This window comes from Eptatretus burgeri, chromosome 2 (genome assembly GCF_056783735.1).
Source record: "Eptatretus burgeri isolate ZD-2024b chromosome 2, Ebu_testis_v1, whole genome shotgun sequence".
Lineage (NCBI taxonomy): Eukaryota > Metazoa > Chordata > Myxini > Myxiniformes > Myxinidae > Eptatretus > Eptatretus burgeri.
In genome coordinates this window covers 97,112,233-97,131,093 of record NC_140962.1, presented here as the reverse complement: position 1 = coordinate 97,131,093, position 18,861 = coordinate 97,112,233, and the positions used below count along the sequence as shown (strand labels likewise).

At 45.6% G+C, this 18,861-nt stretch overlaps 2 protein-coding genes across 2 annotated transcripts in view; one reads left to right on the top strand and one right to left on the bottom strand.

The window, feature by feature from the left end:
* The window catches only part of LOC147032632 (inositol 1,4,5-trisphosphate-gated calcium channel ITPR1-like), a 578,387-nt gene that overhangs the window by 278,475 nt on the left and 281,051 nt on the right, over positions 1–18,861 (bottom strand). The gene's annotated exons all lie outside the window — the stretch shown is intronic.
* LOC147032633 (syncytin-1-like) lies at positions 3,110–7,072 on the top strand. Its single transcript, XM_085870127.1, has 2 exons — positions 3,110–3,962; positions 6,196–7,072. The coding sequence occupies exons 1-2, from the start codon at positions 3,219–3,221 to the stop codon at positions 6,814–6,816; spliced, it is 1,365 nt and encodes a 454-aa protein (XP_085726253.1). The 5' UTR covers positions 3,110–3,218; the 3' UTR covers positions 6,817–7,072.

Genomic DNA, 18,861 nt, shown 5'->3' with positions numbered 1-18,861 from the left:
ACGGAGGGAAAATAGGCTAATTGCGTACTACAGTAGTCACTTGGACCCGGTCGCCGCCGCCTATCCTGGGTGTTTGCGGGCGGTGGCCACGGCACAATACGCCATGACCACAACAGCAACTTTGGTTTTAGGCTCCCCACTGACAGTGAAAGTTCCGCATGATGTGGCGACACTGATACTGCAAAACAAAACACAACATATATTGGCGGCACGGGCAGTTCAACATGATCTGGTACTCTTGCAAGCAACTAACATTACGATTGAAATATTATTGCCATTGAATCCAGCTTCCCTACTGCCAACAGGTGGCGAGGGAGAGGCACATGTGTGTGAACGAGTGCTGGTGGAAGAAACGAAGGCCACACGCGATCTGCAGAAAGCCCCAATAGCGAACGCAGAGTTAGAACTGTTTGTAAACGGAGCGGCAAGGAAGAATCGCTGGGGGGAAACCATTGCTAGTCTTGCAGTATGTACCGCTAATGCCACCATGTGGAAGAAATTGTTACCAAAAGGATTTTCAGCGCAACAAGCCGAATTGAAAGCACTAATACGTGGATGTGAAGTGGGAGCCGGTAAAACATTGAACATATATACAGATTCCAGATACGGCTGGGGCATTTTACATGACTCCGCTGCCATATGGGCCTTGAGGGGTTTCAAAACTTCTGCCGGAAAAGTTATCAAACATGGGGAGCTGATTAAAGAGTTGATACAAGCGGCGCAAGAGCCACAGCAGATTGCGGTGATTAAATGCAAAGCCCACACAGGAGGGACAGACGATGTTTCGAAAGGCAATAATCGAGCGGACTCGGCGGCAAAAGCAGTGCTCGATGAAGAAGAATCTAACCCGCAGCCATCCGCCGGCATTTACGTGGAACAAATGGTGGATGTTCCCCGAACACAGGAACAACTCAAGGATTTGCAAGCCTCCGCACCAATGGAAGAGCAGGAATCATGGTGGGTGAAAGAGGGTGCACAACAAAACACACAGGGAGTGTGGGTGGATGAACAGAGATGACCTTTCGTGCCTCAGAAATTGATACCGTGGCTAGTATTAACTGCCCATGCACAGGGACATATGGCCGCTAAGGGGGTATCAGAAATTATTCGTCAAACCTGGAATGCTCCAGGTGTGACGAAAACGGCGGCAGAGATGGTAAGCAATTGTGCGACCTGTGGTAAACGTAATAGAAAGCATGCCGCCAAGAAACGGGAAGCACACCCACCCCTGTCTGGACCTTTTCAACACTTGCAGATGGATTTCATAAGTTTTCCCACATATAAACACCACAAGTATGTGTTGGTAATCGTAGATATCTTTTCAAAATGGGTGGAGGCTTTCGCCACCACCAACCAGGAAGCTAAAACAGTAGCTAGGCTGCTTTTACAGGAAGTAATTCCGCGATTTGGGATTCCAACACGATTGTCGTCGGATCAAGGAGGGTCGTTCACGGCAAAGGTAATGGTGAATGTAGCCAAGGGCTTGGGCATTAAACAGAAACTACATTGCCCGTACCATCCTCAGTCGGCAGGAGCAGTGGAAAGGGAGAACCAAACCTTAAAACTGACACTTGCAAAACTGTGTGAGGGCCAACAACTGCCCTGGCCAGACGCGCTTCCCATAGTGCTCATGATAATGCGAGCAACAAACAATGCCACAAGGGGGCTCTCGCCCCACGAAATAATAACAGGACGCCCAATGCAGCTACCGGCCTCGGCTCCCACGGATATGGGAGAATGGGATTTGTCGTGTATGACTGACGGGATGATGAATTATTGTAAGGCGCTAACTGCTACCATCAGGAATTTTCACTCACAGGTACAGGAAGTGCTACCGATACCTGCTGGAGGCCCTTTGCATGATTTTCAACCCGCCGATCGGGTTTGGGTGAAAGAGTTCCTGAAGAAAAACGCCCTACAACCAAAGTGGACGGGACCTTACACTGTACTTCTGACAACGCCCTCCGCTGTCAAAGTGGGAGGTAAGAGTGCATGGATACACCACTCGCACTGTAAAATAGCACACGAAGCGGCGAGAGACACCCAAGATTTGGAAGAAGTTTATTCCCCAGGAGAAGTCGACCCTCCCGTTGCAGATTCAGTTTTCTTCAGAGATAGTGAAGAGGACGACGAGGTGGAGGAATTGATACTACATCACCCACCGCACGTTCCCGCCAACATCGCACCAGCGGCGGCGGAAGGAGAAGCAGGACAGGAAAACCCGCCCCGGGAGTCCATTGAAGCCCCAGAAAACAACGAGCCTGGACAAAGTGACCTGGAAGAAGATAGCGACGAGCCGGAGGAAAGACCCCCAACAGAGGATCCGACAGTGTCCGATTCAGCGTCTCAAAAGCACAGTGAGGACAACGACAAGTGGGAAGACATACCTCATCAGGGATACCCCGCACCGCCACCGAACCAGGAAGGAGCCGGCCCGGCAAGACAAAGAGACAGAGTAGTGAGAGACCCATCGCAGGAGGACTCAGACACCCTGCCAAACGTGGAACCGGGAGGACCAAGGAACAGAGACCTTGGAGCACCGGGGCCAGCGGCAGAACCCTTGACGATCCAACATGCGTCTCCTGGCACTGACACTACTCCTTTGCAGCTGGGGCCTGTCACTAGGCAACGAACTAACACACTCAAGCCGAAGACACCGTACACACCTCCGCGGTAAAGGAGGGAACGGAAAGGAACTAGGAGCAACACAGCAACGACATAGGAGGGAAGCGGATAAAGAAAGAACGGCAGAAGATAAATACGCAGCCTTTGGAAAAACACATAATCCAGAGCTAGATAACGTAAAGGTATTTTCAAAAGGACAGGGTAAGCCTTTTTCATTCCTCGTTCCCCAAAGGGATGTGGGAGACCATGGGATAATCCCACAACTCATCCAACCACAACAACTCATAAGAGTTGCCATGCATTCAAGCCAATGGAACTTATGATCTGGTGGAACGGAACGAAGAGATAAGAATAGTTAATTGGTCTTATAAGGAAACCCTCAAGGAGGACACAGCAATAGGAAAAAGATTCGGAGTAGCTTGGCAGGTAAGATCAACAATAAAAAACACCGGGGACATGGCAGAAAAGCGGGATTCGCATGGGGTCAACACGCATCTTTAATTACTCGAATCCCACTGGTCCCCGATAATACCCGTCTGGATTATACTTGTTCAATCGTACGGCCAAACAAGGGACATCATGAAAGCGCCATAATGTCCTTTGTGGTGCGCAGCAAGGAATCTCCGGTAAAACCTCCAAACACCTTTGTGGCTTTAGCTACCGAGATAGCCAACATCCAAAATCGTAGTGACTGTTGGGTTTGTATGGAACCGCCTATGGGGTATTTGAGAGGCCTCCACTTAGCAGTATTACCATTGACTTTCTTCGAACATCTCAGCAATCCGGTGGAGGGCCTGGCAGCTATAGCAGACGGCAACCACACAAGACGGGTTTTTGCACCGAAGAATCCAGGGGCCAATATGAACCAGGTCCCGTCGCCTCTCTGGGTGGAGGACACCACAGGATCAGTATGTTTCACAGGAAAGGGGGCTAACCCCATGGGACAGTCCTCTTGCGAATTTTCCCTCCCCGTGCCGACCCAGCGTGAGCAAACAGTAACAGCCACAAATCCAGATCGCCATACCAGCGAACAGGTGATGATCACTATAACAATAGAGCTTCACCACAACAACGGGATAATCCCACCAAAAGGCATCTCCCTGGTGTGTGGGGACAAGGCTTACCCCTACTTACCAAAAGGATGGGCAGGAAGCTATTATTTAGCCTCAGTATTTCCAGATGGCAGAATAAAGACCACTTTCCATCAAACCTCCCCGGCCCCACGGTACCGGCGCGGCACTTCCAAAACTTTGGACCCAAAGGGATGGGTCGGTGTAGCAGAGCGCTTAGGACCGTTGACGGGAACATGGTGGGAGAAGACTACAGTAAGTCCTCGCTAACCGGAAGTTCGCATGTCGTAGTTTCGATTATTCGTAATTTAGTTTTAATGACTAATTTTTCAATTATCGCAAACATTTTATGCCTATCGTAATGTCATTGCAAGGAAAAACACAAAAAAAGTTTCAAACTGCCTGCAAAAAACAATCACACAGGATGCGCATAAACATACTTTCACTTTACTGCGCATGTACTGTATGTTGTACTGTACGTATTCTCTTCACGCTCGCCTGCATACCTTCCAGTATGAATCCCAAGCGACCTGCAAGTCTTTTGCCGAGCACACCTCGTTTCAAGAGACAATGAAAGGCTGTCACATTGAAGGTGAAATTGGATATAATTAAAAGACATGAACGAGGTGAAGGGACAACGGAAATCGGCCGCGCGCAGCAATCGCTGCATCGACTGTACATTCGATCATTCAAAGTTCGGCAAAGATAAAGAAAATATCACAGATTGCGACCAGTTCGAGTGCTACGACACTAACGAGAATGAGAGATGGTGCCATGCACAACATGAAGCGTTTATTATTTGTGTGGATAGAAGATCAAACTAAACGTCGCTTGCCTTTATCTCTTGTTGTGATACAAGAAAAAGCGCGTCGTTTGTGGAACGATTTAAAGAAGAAACAGGAAGCTGAAGGAAAGGGTGAAGGCGCAGAGACCTTCACAGCTAGCCGAGGCTGGTTCATGAGGTTTTGTCATCGCGCCAACCTCCACAACCTGAAGTGTAGCGGTGAGGCAGCAAATGCGGACCATGCTGCCGCATCAGAGTTTCCAGCAAAGTTGAAGAAGATGATTGAGGAGGGGGGTTTCTCACCGAAGCAAGTCTACAATATTGACGAAACCGGATTGTTTTGGAAAAGAATGCCCTCCCATACATACATCGCACGAGAAGAAAAGACTGCTCCAGGGTTTAAAGCAGCAAAGGACAGGCTGACCTTATTACTCGGTGGAAATGCAGAAGGGGATGTAAAACTCAAGCCGTTTCTTGTTTACGTTTCTGAAAACCCACGAGCGCTAAAGGGTTGCCTCAAGCCACAACTTCCCGTAATATGGCGGTCAAATACAAAGGCTTGGATGACTGGGGCATTGACTCACGATTACGTGATCAATTACTTCTCCAATCATGTTGAGAAGTACTCCAAGGAGAACAACATTGACAACAAATCTTTGCTGCTTGTAGACAATGCTCCTGCCCATCCTCAGCAAATGGAAGACTGGTGTGAAAACATGCAGGTAGTATTTTTACCACCAAATACTACCTCACTTTTACAGCCTATGGATCAGGGAATTATTGCTGCTTTTAAAGCCTATTATGTTAAGCATACCATGCTGCAGCTTATCAAAAAACTGATAAGGACAAGCTATCAATCAAGGAGTTTTGGCGAACATACAACATAAAAATGTCTTTGGAAAACATTGAGGATTCATGGGCGGAGGTGAGTGCCTCCACAATGAACGCTGTGTGGAAGAAAGTGTGGCCTGAGTGTGTCCACAATTTCACGGGGTTTGCTGATGTTCCGTTGATTACAAGTCAAATTGTAGACCTGGCGCAGGAGGCTGGTTTTGAAGAGGTTGACGAAGAGGACGTGGATGACTTACTGGAGTCTCATGCAGAACCCTTAAGCAATGAAGATCTTATGGAGTTGGAACAACAGTGGGCTCTTGAGGAAGAAGAAGATGCTGTGACACCTTCATCCAAGCATCTCACCATGAAAAACCTCAGCCAAATCCTCAGCTCGTTTGAAAATGCCACAGAATTTGTTATCGAGCAAGATCCAAATCTTAAAAGGAGCACTGATTTTAGCCGTGTTGTTAATGATGCCCTTTGTTGCTACAAGGAACTTTATGCAGCAAAGAAAAAGAAAGCCATCCAGCCCACTCTCCATGCATTTTTCAAGCCAAAAGATGCAGCACCAACTCCATCCACCATCCAGGATGCTCCTTCAACCAGCTGCCAAGAGACCGTTCCCACTGGTGAAGAAAGTGACAGCACAGTGTCAAGTGAAGAGGGGGACGATTCTGCCACTCCGCAAGTGTGACTTGTCCACCACAATCAACTCCGTTCCTCCAGCCTCGGGGTAAGTCGCCACTACTCGAGGAGTGTGTTTTGTTTATTTGTGTTTATGTCCAAAAAATTTTGAGCCAAAAACACATCCCCCCTTTAACACATTGGTTTCTATGGGAAAATATGTTTTGTTTAACACAGTTTTGCTTATCATAAGGTTTTCCAGGAACGCAACCCTTGCGAAAAGCGAGGACTTACTGTATTGGGTTTTTATTTCCGGGAGCCGGTATGGTCATGAATAGCGATAGGATAGATAAACTTTCGCTAGCCTTGGAATATGTAGCCAATGTATCCATGGCTTACTATACAGAATTGTCAGATATGTTAGTAGCAATGCATACCATGGTAATGCAGAATAGAGCAGCTTTAGATATGCTTTTGGCAGAGCAAGAAGGGGTGTGCGGGATGATTGACGGAGAATGTTGCGTCTGGATTCCGGATCCTACTAACATAACTAACCGGGCAGTGACCCGACTACAAAAAGTTGCAAACGCCCTCACTAGCAGACGAATGGATCGTGAGGAGGGCTATGAGTGGTGGAGATCCATATTTCAGAGCTGGGGAGGTTGGTTGCTGCGCTTGATAGGGTCAGGGCTTCTAATCATCGTGGTGGTGATTTTTGGAGTATTTCTGATTAAGATTCTCATTTCCATTTGTCTAAAGAAATGCTGTGAAGCCTCACCCCTCACCCAGGCCATCATAATAATTAACAGCGAACTCAGGGAGGAAGACCCCCAGGACCTCCGTATGGGGCCACAACCAGACCCGACCCCCACCAGCTGAGGGGCCAACAAGGTGCTCTGGCGGAGGGGCGCCCTGGGGAAGACTCTTCCAGGTATTACTGATTACTCAACGAACTTTCAAGTGAAAAGGTAAGCCAAACACGGACTCACGCATCTCACTACACACGAAGATACAGGAAGTTGTAACAAGAAAGAAAGGAAATCGATAAGTAAAATGCTGATGGAGGTTTATGATAGATGTGGCAGTGTTTTGTCTAGCATATGCAAAATCGTGGAAAATGGACAATACCAGATGGTGAAGGCATGTATGGGAAAATACTTGTGTGACCCTTATATGTAAATATGCATCTCATGAGCCCCTTTTGTCTTCTAGCGCAAGTTGAGAAAGGAGCTTACACAACACCTTGAGTGCTCAGAGTGCTGCTCACCCATTATTACATTTGCATATTGTCGATAAGTATTGTTGCAATTAGTGTCTAGTATAATTACCTAAATAAGTATTGTGGCAAGTCGTGTTTTAGCAGGATAACTGAACTAATAGTGTTGCAAGTAGTGTCTAGTGGACTTACCTAAATCATATTGGGGCAATTAGCATTTTGTGAAATTACCGACACAATAATCTGAATAAGGAAAATTTACTACAATTTGATGTGAGGCATGTGGCAGCAAGAAGGACAGATGCTAACCTGGGCCACCAGTAGTCGGGGTCTTCTCATTTGGAGGTTGTCATTGGCTGTTCACGGCATTTGCAAATACCGTTTGAGGGTGGCGGAGCCTAGGGATGGTCAACTCAGCCGTCAAATGGAGGCCCACCTATTCGGTGAGCTTGGGGAAATGGCAAATTATGGTCAGATGTGACCAAGGAGGGATTGTGAGGAGTGCTATGTTATGGTCACATCCGATCCATACTTAATACATATATATTAGTTAGATGTAGGGATTCGAACCCAGTTTTAAAATACTCTGTAAATGCTTTGGTTTATCTCTCTGTCTTTTAGTGGCACGGTGTCCCAGCAAGTCAATTCACCCGATGCCCTCTAAAGACACAGGCTGTGTTAAAGCATTCCACTCTTAGGCCTTTGTTCAGGTTCAAATGGTCATAGCCTGTAAATGCTGTCAGGCAGTCCATCATTGGCACAGGGCTGCACCTGACTGCACAACCCACATTCCACTTCTGAGAAACTAATAAAGCTGGGTTCATTCACTGTGACTAGGGCTGGGCTCTCACTGTGATACCAAAGCCAGACCTGTCTTTCTCTTTAGATTTATGTGAACTTAAAAGGGATTTCTGTTTGTCCTGCAACCATCCCACAGTGATAAAACTTTTTGTACGTGGGAGAGGGATGACTGTTAGGCCCTGAAAAATGAGCTCTTGTCACACCAACTAGGGTTAAAGTATAACCAAAATAGATTGGAATTAGAGATAGATTGCATATAAGGGAGAGTTTTTTAATGTAAAATTCAGTGTGGTTTTGGGAGCTCTCCACTGTCGGTTGGGCTGACAACACCAACTCCGCTGGCTGGCATGTGGTCCTTCGATAAAGCTGCGTGAATCCTCTTCTGTTGACTCTCTTCATACCTGGCCGGGGAACGGAGTCTTCACAAATAGAACAGAGAGCGGGAGCAAGAGCAGCAAACTAGGTTTTCAGGACACATGGACTGATGCCGTCTGGACCGGTTGCAGAATCTTGAGTCGAGGTTTGACAGCAAGCTCTCCACCTTGTCAGAGGAAAGGACAAAGAGTCCAGGAACGGCTGGGTGCGACTGGGTCAGGTGGGTACAGAAAGTGATGGGTGTTGGACACAAGATTTAGAAGCAAACAAAGAGTTTAGGCATTTAGCCTTTTCACGTGCAGTGTCAGCTGTGCGGCCATTTGAGATAAGGGAGGGGATGGAGGGTGCACATACAACAGAAACAGACTTAACTTGAAGGGCACTAGGTACAGCACATACCTCCACCACGTCATGTCTGATCCACGAGAACATATTGGGCCCAATACATTTTTGAAATATTATGATATTTATCGTTTTTGGCCCTATTTCTCAATGGTGAAGAATCACTTAAAAAATTCTCGTATCTGGATTCAGACCTTCACCAAAATTGAATCAATTCTTCCTTGTCACACACCCAACGTGTCCACCAAGTTTTGTCCGAATCCATCCACAATTTTTTGAGATATCTTGACATATATCATTTTTGGCCCTGTCTTTCAATGGTGAACGAGAATGGGCACTCGGTAGAGCGCATACCTTCGCCTCCGCTACTTTTTTGTTCTTGGCATGAGAGTGGGGGGAACAGAACAGTGAACATTTTGGTGTTGGTTTCATGCAAATCGGTTTTGATTTGACAGTGTTTTGACAAAAACCGCATATTTTGAAAGGTCGTGACCCCACTGACCTTTGACCCCCAACCACTAACAAGGGTAATGACGTAATTGTGTCATGTCGCCCATCACAAGATTGGGCAATGAATTCTGAACATTTTGGCATCGGTTGCATGCCAATTAGATCAAAATTGACCGCACTATGGTAAAAATATGAATTTGACCTTTCCGTGACCTTGACCTTGACCTTTGACCCGATCGCTCCCAAAATCTAATCAAATGTTCCTTGAATAATAACCCATCATCCCACCAAATTTCAAGCGATTTGGTTTAATACTTTCTGAGTTACGCGAATAACAAACACACACACACACACACACACACACACACACACACACACACACACACACACACACACACACACACACACACACACACACACACACACACACACACACACACACACATTCACGAATAAATAAATAAATAAATACACAGCGACCAATACATAACCTTTCGCAGAATGCGAAGGTAATTATTTTGGAGGTCCACATTGGCCAAAAGGTCAACATAGGCCGAATTTCTAAAATTCTCAATTTTCATCTGATTCACTTGAAATTGATGAGTTGTTGCATATCTGGTCATTGAATTCAACCACCAATTATTTTTGAGGTCAAATTTGTATTATAGATTTTGCAAATATCATGCACTGCACGACATCTTCTTGTTTTGTATTTTCTTCTTTTACCATCAGTTCTTATTTTCTCCACTTTTCTCTCCACCCTCCTTCTATCCCTCCCAACTATTCCCTCTGTTTCATGTCTTAAAATATTAAAAATACAACAACAAAAAAACCCATTTCCCTCCTTGCCTTATTCCCCACCGAACCACATGAATTCCTATACGACTCTTCTTCCTCCTTATTCTGCTGACCTACTATCTTCCTTCTTTAGCCAACCCACATTCACCATACACCTTCACGATTTTTTCTTCAACCTTTCCTTTCCCTAATCTTACATAATTAAATATTTAAAAAAATTAAAAAAAATTTCTATGTCTTTTCACTTCTCACCTTACACCTCCCATAATCACGTGTTTCTTCACCTCTTCTTCCTCTTCCTGTAACTTTCGCTGACCCACCAGATTCCTTCTACTTTAGCCGATCCACATTCAATTTTCTTCAGTCACTGATTGAAATGATTTTTCTTCAACCGTTCCTTTACCTAATCTTACCAAATCTTTATTAAAAAATTAAAAAACGGTCTCTTAAAATGTTTCAACTTCCTCTTTCATTTGTGTGGTTCTCCGTATTGTATCTCTATTATAATACCAAGCTTGCACACTAAAAACTCGGCTCGCCGTCATACGATCCCTATGAAATTGTTGTGGCACTTAGCGGACATGCCGACAATGTTTGGGAAGTGTTGGCGTTCCAGAGTACCACTTGAATTTTGCACAATGTGTATTTTTGTCATTCCCCGTGTACGGTCTGTCGTCTGCTACCAGCTATGTTGTACTGCTATCCCGTGCATGTGCACGGGTATCGCGAGTTGTATCATAATTCACTACTCTGATTCTTCTTCAAAAGGATGTTTTCAATTAGATCTTTCCTTCATCCCGTGTCTAAAAAGTCCAACTGTAACAGTGTTTCTTTTCTCCATCTATCTATAATTCCAGCAATCTGTGTGTGTGTCTGTGTCTGTGTCTGTGACCACTGTTTCTCGACAACCTCTGGTCCGATCTAATTGAAACTTGCCAGGTATATTGCTGCGGACCTGAGTATGTGCCTTTTCAAGGTTTGATATTAATCGGACAAGTGGTTTCCCAAGTTATGGCCATTTATTTTCGAAACCAATGACAGGACACGTTGCTGCGTAGGCGTGGCCGATGGGGAAAGGGCGCCATTTAGTTACCAATGACAGGACACGTTGCTGAATAGACGTGGCCATTGGGGAAGAGATCCTCGGTTACCAATGACAGGACACGTTGCTTGGCGTTTTGCACCCAGCACGTTCCCCATTACGGGTTACAACGTACGGACTTCCAGATAGTGATGACTTACTGTATTATAATAATTTCTCGATGTCTTGTGCGCATTTATAGATAAACACAAAGCCCCAATCCAGTCGTCGTTTATGAGAGCGAAGGAACGGCCTGTGTGGTTGTTTGAAAGTTTTTTTTTTTTTGCACATACGGCCACGCACATATGGCCACGCGAGAGTGAAGGAACGGCCTGTGTGGTTGTTGTTTCTGGCACGCGGTTTGAAAGTTTTTTATTTTTATTTAAAATTTTTGCACGTACGGCCACGCACGTACGGGTACACACTAGTTCTCGTCATTCTCCTTTATTGCATCCCTTATGTAATGTCTTTAATTGCATTCCTGACTTTAAAATTAATAAACATCCCAGTTTGCAATGCATGTTCATGTTCCATCAATCATACTTTATTTTCATTTTCAGTGCCAATTCACCCCACCTCCTTAAATCTACCTCCTCCTAACTCCTCACCTGTTATACCCTCTCCTTACCCCTCCCATCTTGCTGCTCATCCTACCTCCACTCTTCACTGTCTTCTGCTTCAGTATCAGCTCTTCCTCCAGTGTCCCAAACTGTGTGGTGTTCTACCATCTGTGGGCTCCATTCTAACTTAATAGATATCTCACTCTCTCAATCAGTACACCCCTGAACACCTCAAACATGCTCCTTCTTTCCTCTCATCACACCTCCCCCTTTTCCCAACCCCTCAATTCTTGTCCCCTGTCACATCCGCAAAGCTGCCTCCTTCACCTGCCCTTTCTCTTCCATCTTATCCCTCCACCTCCTCCAATCTTCAACTGCTCTCTGCTCCCTCTTTTATTATTCTCCTCTGTACCTCAACCCATCACCACCGAGCTTTTTCTCCTCATCTGGCCCTCTCCCCTAGCTTTTCTACAATCCCCCACATTCTTTCAACAACTCTCCCAACCCCCTCCCCCCCCTTCACCCTCGTCCTTTCCTCCCCCATCCCTTCCCTGCATCAAAAGCCTCCTCCCCTCTCTCTTCCTTAAGAGTGTGAACCTCAAACATCCAGTGCATTTGCTCAAACCTGACATCTTTTCATGCATGTTGCCACTGACAAACCAGGCATAATCTGTTTAACAGAAACTTTCCTCCTTCAAGACGTCTGTGACTCCCTTGTATCTCTCCCTGGTTACTACCTCCTCCGGTATGACATACCTGAGCCTCGTCCTGGCAGCAGAGTTGCTTTCTTCATCAAAGACTCTATTGCTCACTCTCCATGCACTGTGCTCACTCCCCCCACCTCCCCAGGAATACCTCTGGCAACGGCTTGCCCTCTACTCCCACCTCATGTTTATATGTGTGTTCTACTGTCCAGCAAACAGTGATGACTCCATATGCATCTTGCTCGCCAAAAACATGAACCAACTTCTATCCTCTCATCCCAACTCTCTCTTCCTCATATGTGGTGACTTAAATTGTCATCATGCCAGTTGGCTGGGTGTGGGTACCTCTCTCACCTGCCATGGCACTTCAGCAAAACACTTCTGCGACTCATTGGGACTGACACAATCTGTCAACGTCCCGACCCGGATCTCAACCAATGGTACTCCATCTCTTCTGGATCTAATTTTGACCAATTTCCCTGAAAATATCTGCTGTTCTTCTCCTGCTCCAATCGGTTCATCTGACCACATGCTTTTCAAAGTAGACATCTCTCTGGCAGTTATTAGAGAACCACCTCAGCACCGTCCAGTCTGGCATTTCACTCAGGCCGACTGGCAGGCACTTCAAGCAGCCATTAAACTTCGAGTCTGGTCTCCCATCTCTACTTTCTCTGACATCAACTCGTCCTGGGAATTCTTTCAAAGAAATTTGCTCTCTCTCATGCACAGATTTATCCCATCTCGTCTTCAGTTGTCCTACCTTTCCTCCTGCCCATGGTACACTGAAGCTTGTGTCGAGGCAGTTGGCCTGAAACAATTTGCCTTCGCCGCATGGTAGGCTAATCTAACTGGAGGCAATCTCAGTTCCTTCTACAAAGATTGGAACAAGTGTGTGTCTACCCTCAGGAGAGCCAGGAAACAACATCTTTCTAAACTGAAGTCTGAACTCTCAAACCTATCAAACTCCTCCAAATCCTGGTGGTTCCTCGTTAACTCTGCCAACGAAGGTGTAGAGGTTATGTTTCCCCCCCCCCCCTCTCTCTTTGTTTGTCTGTCTGTGTGCAAGATATCTCAAAAAGTTGTGGACGGATTCGGATGAAATTTTGTGGACAGGTTGGGTGTGTGACAAGGATGAAATGATTTGATTTTGGTGATGATCCGGATCCGGATCCGACTACAATAAATTTTAAAGTGATTATTACCTTCGCATTCTGCGAAAGGTTATGTATTGGTCGCTGTGTATTTATTTATTTATTTGTGAATATGTGTGTGTGTGTGTTTGTTTGTTATTCGCATGACTCAGAAAGTATTAAACCAAATCGATTGAAATTTGGTGGGATGATGGGTTATTATCCAAGGAACATTTGATTAGATTTTGGGAGCGATTGGGTCAAAGGTCAAGGTCAAGGAAAGGTCAAATTCATATTTTTACCATAGCACGGTCAATTTTGATCTAATTGGCATGTAACCGTTGCCAAAATGTTCAGAATTCATTGCCCAATCTTGTGATGGGCGACATGACACAATTACGTCATTACCCTTGTTAGCGGTTGGGGGTCAAAGGTCAGCGGGGTCACGACCTTTCAAAATATGCGGTTTTTGTCATAACACGGTCAAATCAAAACCGATTTGCATGAAACCAACACCAAAATGTTCACTGTTCTATTCCCCCCACTCTCGTGTCAAGAACAAAAAAGTAGCGGAGGCGAAGGTATGCGCTCTACCGACTGCCCATTCTAGTTGGTAGTTGAATTCAGTGACCTGAAAAATATTTCAAGTCTTCTTCAAATTTCAAGTTAATCGGATGAAAATTGAGGATTTTAGAAATACCGACATGGTTGTTGACCTTGGCCCGATGTTGACCTTAAAAATAATTGGCTCGTTGAATTCAGTGACCTGAAATATGTCTGTCCTCTTCAAATTTCAAGTCAATCAGTTGAAAATTGAGCATTTTATAAATACTACCTGAGTTGTTGACCTCTTAACGGATTACTTTACAAGTTCCAATGTGTCGTGTGTTCAACTGTTCTGACACGAGTTTTTTCTTTCTTTTGCGTTCGGTTTTTAAGCATAACATACAGTATTATTCTCTTTGCTTACGCCACCTCCACCCAATACCTTTCGATCTATTCATATATATCTATCTCTATATCTCTATATCTCTATATCTCTATATCTCTATATCTCTATATCTCTATATCTCTATATCTCTATATCTCTATATCTCTCTCTCTCTCTCTCTCTCTCTCTCTCTCTTTCTCTCTCTCTTTCTCTCTCTCTCTCTCTCTCTCTCTCTCTCTCTCTCTCTCTCTCTCTCTCTCTCTCTCTCTCTCTCACCCTCCTTGCACCTCTCCCTCCCACAGTGTATAGCAACGTTTGGTGAGGCGACACTCCCCCCTCCTTCCTCGCTCTTCCCCCTTCCTTGCTTCCTCTCCACTCCTCTCTCTCCCCCGTCCTCTCCTCTCCTCTCTTCTCTTCTCCCTCGGTCCTCTCCTCTCCTCACCCTCGGTCCTCTCCCCTCCCTCCGTCCTCTCTCTCCCCTCCCTCAGTCCTCTCTCTCTCCCCTCCCTCAGTCCTCTCTCTCCCCTCCCTCAGTCCTCTCTCTCCCCTCCCTCCGTCCTCTCTCTCTCCCCTCCCTCCGTCCTCTCTCTCTCCCCTCCCTCCGTCCTCTCTCTCTCCCCTCCCTCCGTCCTCTCTCTCTCCCCTCCCTCCGTCCTCTCTCTCCCCTCCCTCCGTCCTCTCTCTCCCCTCCCTCCGTCCTCTCTCTCTCCCTCCCTCCGTCCTCTCTCTCTCCCCTCCCTCCGTCCTCTCTCTCCCCTCCCTCCGTCCTCTCTCTCCCCTCCCTCCGTCCTCTCTCTCCCCTCCCTCCGTCCTCTCTCTCCCCTCCCTCCGTCCTCTCTCTCCCCTCCCTCCGTCCTCTCTCTCCCACCCCTCCCGCCGTCCTGTCGCCCCCCTCCCTCCGTCCTCTCTCTCCCCTCCCTCCGTCCTCTCTCTCCCCTCCCTCCGTCCTCTCTCTCCCCTCCCTCCGTCCTCTCTCTCCCCTCCCTCCGTCCTCTCTCTCCCCTCCCTCCGTCCTCTCTCTCTCCCTCCCTCCGTCCTCCCTCTCCCCTCCCTCTCCCCTCTCCCTCCGTCCTCTCTCTCCCCTCCCTCCATCCTCTCTCTCCCCTCCCTCCGTCCTCTCTCTCCGTCCTCGCTCTCCCCTCCCTCCGTCCTCTCTCTGCCCTCCCTCCGTCCTCTCTCTCCCCTCCTTGAGGGAGGGAGGGGAGGGAGTATATATATATATATATATATATATATATATATATATATATATATATATATATATATATATATATATATATACATACATACATACATACATATAAACACAATGCAAAAGAACTGTAATTAAATATATTATAATTAAACTTGAAAAAAAAAACTGCCTCTTTTTGTATCTTCTTGATAATTTAACTTGGCCCCCTATGGTTATGTCATGTGCCATAAAGTGAAATACCATATAAACCCTCAAATGAGTATATCCTGCAGTTGGAATTTTTGGAACAAATTTAACATATAGCCCATGGGTTATTTGTGTGAAAATTTAACTTTTCCATTATTTTATTTTTTTATTGTTTTTTTTCATAATGAGGCAGACTTTCAAGTGCTACCAATTGGCTAATATTACGAGTTGGTTATATGGGGAACCATCAGTGATCTCCGATTGCAGCCCAATAGTTGTACGCAGGTATTTATAGGGGAATTTGAAATTTTTTGCCCATCACAAAGTGTCGAAAAAAGCCCTACAATGTCGATTTTCGATTTCGCCAGTGAAGTCGCACCTTGAAGCCACATTGATCAGAACAGCGGTTCACATGGAGAAACAGTGCATGTTGAGCTCGGATTCAGATACTGATTCCACTGTCATTAGCAACGCTAAAGGTTCTCAGGATGTTGAAAGTGATCATTGAGATTTTGAAGAAATTAATGGAGACAAAATTAGTGATGGAAACACCTCCAGGGGAATTGTGGAGCTGAATCGTTTTGAGCCTTGCGCGAGCGATTCAGAGGAAGAATGCAGAAGTGTTCATGATGATGAAAACACTTGTCACACGATCACTTCAGCTCAGTGGGGTTTCATTTTCCGTTCAATTAACGGCTCACACTGGAGGAATTATGTGTTAATTGATAAGTCGGTTTACATATTACACAAGCAGAAATACCTATCATCGCCCAAAAGCACGGGCACCGCGGACAAAATGGGCAACAAATGCTTTGTCTCATCATCGCGGGCTGACCAAGTGTCTTGTATTTTATGGGACGGTCCTGCTTCATACTTTTCCAGGACGCCATTTGTGTCTGTGCCATGTCCCACCGGCATGTCCGTGAGGTGTCGATGTCCCTTCCCAGTGGATGGGGGATTGTGGAGAGGAGAGGAGGGTGTAAGAAGAAGTGTGTGGGGGTGGTGGTGGATATTGTGGGGGTGATGATTGATGATAGAGGGGGGTGTTAGATGGTGGTGGGTATTATGGGGGTGTGGTGGAATGAGGGGGGGAGGTGGGATGGTGGTGGGTATTGTGAGAGTGATGATTGATGGTGGATCGTGGAGAGGGAGGGTGGGTAACCCAAAAAGTTTTGGTATCCTCGGTCAAATCCTCTGGGTGGAGTAGATACATACTACACATACTTTCTCTCTCCACTTTCAATACTGTAGATGGCGGTTAATTTGACTTGCAGAAATGTGTTGATAGTGGATAATTCATTTCAGGCACTCTTGTGATAACTTCAGGCAATGGAAACAGGTGTTTGATTCACCACTGAAATTGTCCATGTACATGTGCTGGTAGCTGCGTAGAGATGGTGTTACAGTTTCAAGAGTCGTGGCGGATAACCACAAGATCTTGCCATCTCTGTTGCTTCATAACTGTTCTCTGTAACATGTTCCGAGCGCAAAAGCGAACATTTTGTCGGCCCGTTCCACACTCAGATATTTCGGACAAACCTCGTCCAATTTCTGGCAAACTGAGGGTGTTTCGGCCATTGGTGTGGCATCACAGTTTGGATTACTACAACAATCAGGAATGTATCGACTCGAAACATTTGTGGAAAATTGAAAATTATTTACCGTTTGAGTTAAAACATACCATAATGTAACCCGTCCACAGTTTGGAACTGGTGGTTTACTTCCAGGTGTGACGTCACAGCGAATCTGAAGAAATTTCGACTTTTAATCACAAATTTACCTCCTGTCTAATTCAGAAATCGGAAAAAGACGCAGCATATCTATTTTGTAGGGTACCAAGGGATAGATTAGCATCTAGGTGGTTTGGGCTCACCTTTAAGCTCATTGAATCGCTGAACAACAAAATGGCTGGTGGCTAGACATATTGATATTGGCAAGGCAGGGAGAAACAACACTAAAGATAAACCAATGTCACCCCCAGGGTGACCAGTATCTTGCCAAAATGTGAAGATGAGTGACTTATTTATTCGATTAAAGTTACTCAAAAAATAAGGGTTTCGTCAACCTTGATGCTTGACCTTTTTGTGACCTTGACCTTTGACCATGACCTTGAAAATTTTATGCGCTGAAAGGGACCTCTATAGGACTCTGATATGCGAAGTTACAAAAATTTCCAATGATAACTGTGCTCTGCAGAGTGATGGATACGTGATTACAGACAAACAAACAAAAAAAAAACAACAAAAAAAAAAACATACAAGCTGACTAACATGTCTTGCAAAAACTTCGTTTTGACAAGATAATAAACGAGCAGGGGTTGAGAGAATATAAATTATCAGAGATCAAGGTAAGCAAATGTTGCAAGGCGTGAAGGGAGGAGCAGAACTGGAAGGAAATGGAAGATGTTCCTACAGATTCCTACCAACCTGTCCATATTTGGAGAGTAGCAAACCTTGTAAACCATGTATGGAATATAACACCAAGACATGCCCATTACAATCCCAGATTGAACAGATCGTCAATGATTGCCACAAAGCAAGCAAGTAATTTATTTTTTACAAATAAAACTCAAGTGATAAATGCAATCTTACAAAACAATTTCAAGTGTTTGTGCATTTGTATGTCACTCTTTCATGGCTGAACCGTTGCAGCTAGAGGCCCCAAATTTTGGGAGTAGGTACTTCAGAATTTGGGCAAGGTTTGAAGATACCACACGTTAGCCTTAAAGGCTGTTTTGAGGTGATCAAAGGCCACTATAAAGTGTATATTGGGATGTGGGGTCAGGCAGTGCAGCTGCCAGCCCTCAAGCGAAAGATAACCACCATGAGGCCAATAACTCCACAGCTTTTAAATGTCCAACAAGTCCTGAAACCCCCGCTGGGAAAAGTTCATCTGGCCGAGCAGCGCCGGGTTCCACCTCATCCCCACCCCACCCCACCCCTTTAGTATCAAATAAAATTCACTTAATGTATTGCTTTCCTTTGCTTAAACTTGTCTCTCCTGGATACTGGAATCCAAAGCTCTCAACAACATTGGCACCTGCCCCCCCCCCCAGATTGTGCCCCCTCTGCGAGTTGATCCCTTGCCAGGACACACATTCTGAAAGCAAACTCCTCCTTGTGAAACTCTCATAATGCAGGCTTATTGGTCCTCTC

What these genes read in the sequence shown, in the direction of transcription:
- LOC147032633 (XM_085870127.1), top strand. Translation starts at nt 3,219, where the DNA reads ATGTCCTTTGTGGTGCGCAGCAAGGAATCTCCGGTAAAACCTCCAAAC. An exon ending in AGACTACAGTAAGTCCTCGC is followed by an intron (nt 3,963 to 6,195) that starts TAACCGGAAGTT and finishes TCATAAGGTTTT; the next exon opens with CCAGGAACGCAACCCTTGCG.